Here is a 7456-nt window from a genome sequence, read left to right as displayed (position 1 = left end):
AAAAATGATAGCATACTGAAAGGTGGGAACTGTTCAGTGATTGGAATATGCCGTACTGCGTGCTAGTCACAGAAAGGAGGACTGGTGTTCATTGCATGCACGAAGTGCTTTAAAATTTTTTCTTGCTGCTCTTTGCTTTAACTTTTTGTGTAATACTAAACTTACTTTTTTATAAAGTTATTTAATATACTAGTTTTTACCACTAACTTTATTGTCATAGTTAAAAGCTTTTATTGTATTTTGAGTTAAATTTTTGCTACTAAACTTCCTTTTTTTTCTTTTCAAAAGGTATCTATAATTTAATATTTTACATTATTAACTTTTTTAATCTAATTAAAAAAATTTTACAGTTTAAAAAATCACATATTGATACCACAATACCTTTTTATTTTTTTTATAAAAATATTTAAACGATAAATTTATATTTTATATTAACTTTACTAAATCTATTTAAAAAACTTCTATAGTTTACTGAGTAAACGTGATACCAAACTTTTTTTTTTTTAATTATTGATTCATAAGTTAACGTTATACACCATTAACTTTTTTATTATAGGTTAAAAAATTTATAGCTTGAATGTTAAATTTTGATACCGAACTACTATTATAAATTTTCTAATCTTTAAAATTATTATTATTTTAAAATTTTGTAATCTAGTGTAAAAACTTTAATAGCTTAATATAAAAATTTATGACTAAAATTATTTTTTCTTTTATTTTTTAATTATATATTTAATTTTAGTATTGACTTATTTGAACTAGTTAGAAACTCATATAGATTATTGCGTTAACTGTAATACCCTTTTACTTCTTTATTTTAGTAAATCAAAGCTAATGCAGTTGTAGATTTATAAATTTTATTGTAAAACTAAATATTGAATGAATGTGATGATTTTTTACTTCCGTTTACTTTTTTTTTCAGACGTTTTAATTTTTTTGAAAAGAAACTTTTTGCACTAAGTTTCTTTTCATCTTAAAAATAGATCGATTTAATTTTTCTGTATTTTTTAATTAAAATTTATTTAAAGTTAACTGATTTATGTTTTATTAAAGCTGTGTAAAAGCTTATTTTTTTTATTTAAATTGAATAGTTACCTCCGTTTTGGCTATGAATTTTTTACTAATATTCAATTCCTTTTTGAAGTAAATGAAGATGACGGGCGGAAACCTTGACGTTAATAATGTGATCGAAAGACTTCTTGAAGGTTTTTTAAATTAAAATTTTGAGTCGAGTAAAATTATTACGAGAATTTACTTGAGAATATTACTTTTTAATATAAAATATTTTTTTCTAAGTTATAATAAATATTATTGATTTCTTTCGGCTCGACACGTTTATATTTATATATTTATATAAAATTACTTATACAAAATTTTACTACTATTTTTATAAATTTAGCAAATTACATTTAGTCTTAAAAAGTTTTAACAAAAATTAATATTGATTTCTTTTCAACTTGACTTGTAATTTACTTTTACAAATTTTTAATAATAATTTTAAGTTAATTTATTTGGTATATTAAAAGGTTTTTTACAATTATTGTTGATTCTTCTTGTCTTGACCTGTTTATACTTATATATAGAAAAAAATTACTTTTACGAAATTTTAATATTAGTTTTATTATTTTAGCAAAATAAGTTAAGTTTTATAAAAATCTTTACGATTTTTATTATCGCTTCTTTTCGACTTGACGCATTCATACCTAATAGAATATAAATATTGACATGAATTTTTTTATTTTTTAAAAAAACTTAAGCTTTTGCTTACCACTATAGAGTTCTAATTACTACTAAGATTCACTTATAATTAACTTAATTTATTTAATTTTAATTTCAAGAATATATAATTTTTTTTATTACATACTAAGAGCTCTTCAACAACAGTACCAAATATTTTTTTATAATTTTATATTATTTTTTTATTTCAGGCGGCATCATTATTAAATTTATAATAATAATATTAATAAATATGAAAAGGTTTATTTTATTTAAATATAAATTTTGTTATTTGATGTTGAATGTAACAATTTTTTTTAAATATTTTTTTTTATTTATTAAAATAATAAATTTTATGTAATAATAATATAATATTAAAAAATTTACAGTTATATGAAATAAAAACTTTTAACAAATTTTTTAAATTAATTTTTTATCTATAAAAAATTTTATTTAAAAATACAATAAAGAGTTTTATTTATAATTAAAATTAAATTTTTAATTTTACTTTTTTTAATTTTTTTAATTTTTTTTATAAGAAAAAATTATTATATAATTTTTTTATATTTATAAAGTAATAAATTGTTATAATGTACTAAAGGCTTTAAAAAAAATAAGATTCTCAAATTTTCTTTATTTTAATCTTTTTTTAAAATAACTTTATTAATTCATTTATAATTAATATTATATAATAATAAAGATTTCTTATAACAAAATAAAAACTTTTTCAAGATTTAATTAATCTAATTGAATTTTTAATATTTATAAATTCCACATAATTTTATAATTCTTATTGAAAGGTGAACTTCTGACAAACTTAATAAATTTATTATTATTGTTTTTTTTTACTTTTTTTCCATTAGTAAAGATGAACTTTAAACAATTTAAATTACTTTACTTTAATTTTTTGCTTTTTAAATTTTTAAAAAAATTTATAAATTATCATATATTAAGTTTGAAAGCTGCAGCTTGGCACTTTTTTATCTTTTGTGAAGAACTTTTTTCAGATTTCATTAAATTAATTTAAGTGTTTTTATATTATAAATTTTATAATTTAAAATTCTTCATTTAAAAAAATATATATAACACTTTTATTAAAGTTTGAGAGCAGCCTGAAACTTCTGCATCTCTTAGTGTTGTCGATAAGAAACAAATTTAATCGTTCTATTTTAGATTTTTTTTTATTTGTTTTTATTTTATATTTATAATCTTTCTAAATCTTTTTGTTTATAAATAAAATGTTCTATATAATATCTTTGTTAAACTTCGAAAGCAGAACCTTTGAAATTCAATATTATTAGTTATTTAAAATTAAAACATTTATTTAATTAATTTTTAAATTATTTGTTAAAATTTTAATTTTTAAAATCTTTTTAAATCCTTCTTTATAAAAATATATTTTTATAATACTTTTTCTAAAGTTCGAGAGCAGCAGCCTGGAACTTCTGTTTCTCTTAGTGAAGATGAAGTGAAAGCTTTATGCTTTAAAGCACGTGAGATTTTTCTAAGTCAGCCAAATTTGCTGGAGCTCGAAGCTCCTATAAAAGTTTGCGGAGATATTCATGGCCAATACTACGATTTGCTACGGCTCTTCCAATACGGGTTTACTATTTTAAATTTAGAAATTTTTTTTTTAATTTTTTAATTTAAATTAATTAAACAATATCAGAAAAGAAATTTTTAAATTTTTAAGTAGTAAATTTCTTAAAGTCATATTTCAATTTAGAAAATTATGAGAAATTCTTTTTTAATTTTTTTATAATATAAATTAAAGAAAATTTAATTTACAAAACAAATTTTTTAAGTAGTAAACTTTGTATATTAAAATTAATCAAGAAAATCATGAGAAATTTTTATTATTTTGTTATAATTGAAATTAAAAAAAATTTATAAAAAAGAATTTTTTCAAGTAGTAAACTTTTTATATAAAATTTGATTAGGAATATTATGAGAAATTTTTTAGTAAACTTTTTTAATATAAAATTTAATCAAGAAATGTATTAAAAAATACTTTCAGATTAGTTAATTATTATATTTAAGTTACTTTAAAGAAATTAAGAAAAGTTATTTTGTTTTAGTAAATGATTAATTTACTTATATAATTAAGGAACTATAATTTAGTTAAAAATTAAAAAATAATTATTAAATGTAAAAAATAATATACATATTTTAATAATATTACTTTATTAAATTCCCTATTAAAAAGTTAATTTGATTTTATAAATTAAAAGAAATCCTTTTTTATCAGAAACTTTTTTATTTTACAAAAATTAAGAAAAGGTATTTTGTTATTTTATTTTGTATGTTATTAATTTACTTTTTAAAATTAAGAGAATACAATTTAATAAAAATATCAAGATTTATTTTAATTAAAGATTTTTTTTATATTTATTACTTAATATAATAAAAAAAGTAATTAATTTATTTATTAGTTACAATTTTCTTTTTAATTTATAACTAATTTTAATTTAATTTTATAAATTAAAAAAAATATTTTCAATTAGAAACTTTTTTATTTCTTCTATAAAAATTAAATAAAATAAATTCTATTATGTAACTTTTATATTTAATTTACTTTAATTTGGAAAAATTACTTTTTTATTAGCAACTTTAGAATCAGTTTAGTTTAGTAAATGAAGAGAAGAACCTTTTGAAAAGTAAATTTTTAGATTTAAATTATTTTAAAAAATTATTTTTATTTTTATAAGAAACCTTTTTATTTAGCAACTTTTTATATTTAATCTAAGAATATCTATTTTATTATTTAATATACGAAAAGTAATTTTTTATCAGTAACTATTTATCCAAATTAATAAAAATAATTATTTTTTATATTTGATATATAACAGCGGAATATAATACTTTAAATTTAATAAATTTTTATATAAAACAAATCAATTAGTAAAAAGTAAAAGCAATTTAATATTAAATTATAAATTCAATATATTTGTTAATATTTTTTAAATAAAACTTATTTATTTTTTTGAATAGTTTTAAGATTTTTTATGCAATATATGAATATTAATTTTCATTATATACTTTTTCTCACTATTTTTTCTCGAATTTAATTTTTTTACAGTTTTTATTTCCCCCCCCCCCCTTTATTAGTGGATTCCCGCCAGAAGCGAATTACTTATTCTTGGGCGACTATGTTGATCGAGGACAGCAGAGCTTAGAAACTATATGTCTGTTATTGGCTTATAAAATAAAATATCCGGAAAACTTTTTTTTACTGAGAGGAAACCACGAATGCGCTTCGATTAACCGTATTTACGGTTTCTACGATGAGTGTATCACTTATTAATTTTTTATATTATTACTATTAAATTATTTGGTTCTTTTTTTTTCTTAATGTTAATTTGGATGGTTATTTTACATTTATATTATATCTGATTGGTTAATTTTTTTAGTTCCTAATTTACATAATATTACGTAATTATTATTTAGCAAAAAAATTGATAATCAATTTTTTTGCTAAATTATTATTATGATTAATTGATTTTTTATTAGATAATGTATTTGATTGCTTTATTATATTTATTAGTTTAGTTTTTATATTATAATATTGATTGCTTACGTATTTATAATTTTGATTAGTTAATTTTAATTTAAATGTTTAGTTTTTATATTATAATATTGGTTGGTTTTTATTTATAATTTGTATTTGATTGGTATATTTTCATAGATCTCGAATTACAAATATATTATACGAACTTAATAACTTGATTAATTAATTTTTGATTAACACTTAATTTGAATTTTAACATAATTAAAAATATATAAATATTTATATTTATATTTTTGCTAAATCGTTATTAACTCTTTATTAGTTAATTATTATACCCTGATATTGGTTAATATTTATACTTAGCTCACATACTTTAATTAGGTTTTTATGGATAACTGAACTATTGTTTAATTATTATTTTTATTACTGAAATAAAAATTTATAAATAACGACATTACAATGCGAAATTATTATTAATTTGCTTTGTTAATTGGTTAATTATTTTAAAAATGTTTTTCTTTGGCATATTATAATTTGATTGATTAATTGTTTTATCTTAATTTTGAAAATTTACTTTTTTTATTTTTTTTTATTCAAATGATTTATACAATTTCATATCTGACAACGAGTAATGTATACTTTTTTTACTATAACTTTAATTTATTATCAATTTAATTGGACAGTTTTATTATATTTATTAGTTTTTCTACTAATTTTATTGCATTACTGTGATGATATTTTTGGTAGTTTAATTCTCATATCAACCGTTAATATAATTTTTTATAGTTCTATATAAAACTTTACTTATACTACAACTACCAAATGCTATAAATTTCATTAATTTAAATTTTTCTTTTATTATCACTATTTAGCAACAAATGTATAAACTTTTACAGTATATTAATTTTATTATTAGTGATTTATATTTATTATAGTTTAATATTTTATTTAAATAAATTTTAAAAGTTTTTACTTTTGTAGTACAGGTATTAAATATTATTGGTTGGTTTGGATAATTGTTTAATTTGATTGATTTTTATTATTAGGTATTAACAAAAATAACTTTTTACTTCTTAAAATTTTTTTTATAGTCAAAACTTTTTATAAATTAGTTTTATATATATTATAACCGAATAAACTTTCGTATATTTTCTTTTTCATTAGTTCAATGATTCATTTTTATTTTCTTTTATTTATGTTAAATAGATTGTAAATACCTATTATTATATTTGTACATATGAATTTTGAGATTCAGTTACTAATTTATACTTGTTATTAATGCTCGATAATTCATAACTTTGATGTTATAACTTTTTTTACTTTTATATATATTATAAATTTTATTTAAATTGTATATATATAGGTTATTATTATTCTTATATATATATTATTATTATCGTTTATGTATTATATCTTATTATGGTCGTGACTATATTAAATTTATATCATAATTTTGTTTATTTTTCATTGTCGGCATTATTATTTTATTAAGTTTTCATTATTATTTTAATGATCAGGCAAAAGACGCTACAGCGTGAAGCTCTGGAAAATCTTTACCAGCTGCTTTAATACACTTCCCGTAGCGGCTATTATAGAAGAGCGGATTTTCTGTTGCCATGGCGGACTGTCGCCCTCTCTTTTGAATATGGACGACATCCGGAATATTGTCCGTCCCACTGACATCCCCGAAAAGGGTAACTATGATTATTATGTACTTATTATTTATTTACTTAAAATTCTTTAGTATTCTACATATTTATTAACATGTATAAGAAAACTTCATTTTTTAACACAATTTATTATATTATTATTAATAGTATTTAATTATTTCACCGGAAGCATATGTATTAGAATAGTAGTAATAATAAATTTGGTTATACTAATTTTTTATAGTAAAAATTCTTTTAAAAAGATTTTTGAAGTTCTATTATTTTATATATACTTTTTTTTAAAAAAAAAGTGTTCTATATAAAACTCTTATTATATTAATATCTATTTTATAACTTTATTGTGAACATTATATTATAGTTAATCATTATTATAACGTAATAAAGTTTTTGACTCTTAGTAGTTTAAATATTTTATAATTTTTATTATTAAAATTTTTCTTAAACTTCTGTGATTCGTTGTCTAATGTTAACTTTTTATTGGTTTTTTATTTTAGCAAAATCGTATAGGAGTACTATATTATTATTATTATTATTATTTTTCCAATATTATTTGGTAAAAAAT

General features: G+C 17.8%; 1 protein-coding gene across 1 annotated transcript; it reads left to right on the top strand.

The window, feature by feature from the left end:
- Window positions 1-1106: 1106 nt before the first annotated feature.
- On the top strand, window positions 1107-6918 carry LOC135144872 (serine/threonine-protein phosphatase PP1-beta-like; the record flags this gene model as incomplete). Its single annotated transcript, XM_064077002.1, has 4 exons — window positions 1107-1205; window positions 3138-3318; window positions 4825-5006; window positions 6742-6918. Coding segments are annotated over exons 1-4 (598 nt in total), but the record flags the coding sequence as incomplete, so codon positions are not given.
- Window positions 6919-7456: the final 538 nt, after the last annotated feature.

The sequence above is a fragment of the Zophobas morio genome, unplaced genomic scaffold, assembly GCF_036711695.1.
Source record: "Zophobas morio isolate AGI-343-1 ecotype UQ-CSIRO unplaced genomic scaffold, CSIRO_AGI_Zmor_V1 ptg000110l, whole genome shotgun sequence".
Taxonomy (NCBI): domain Eukaryota; kingdom Metazoa; phylum Arthropoda; class Insecta; order Coleoptera; family Tenebrionidae; genus Zophobas; species Zophobas morio.
The sequence above is the reverse complement of the archived record's forward strand: the minus strand, read 5'-3'. Positions and strand labels throughout refer to the sequence as shown.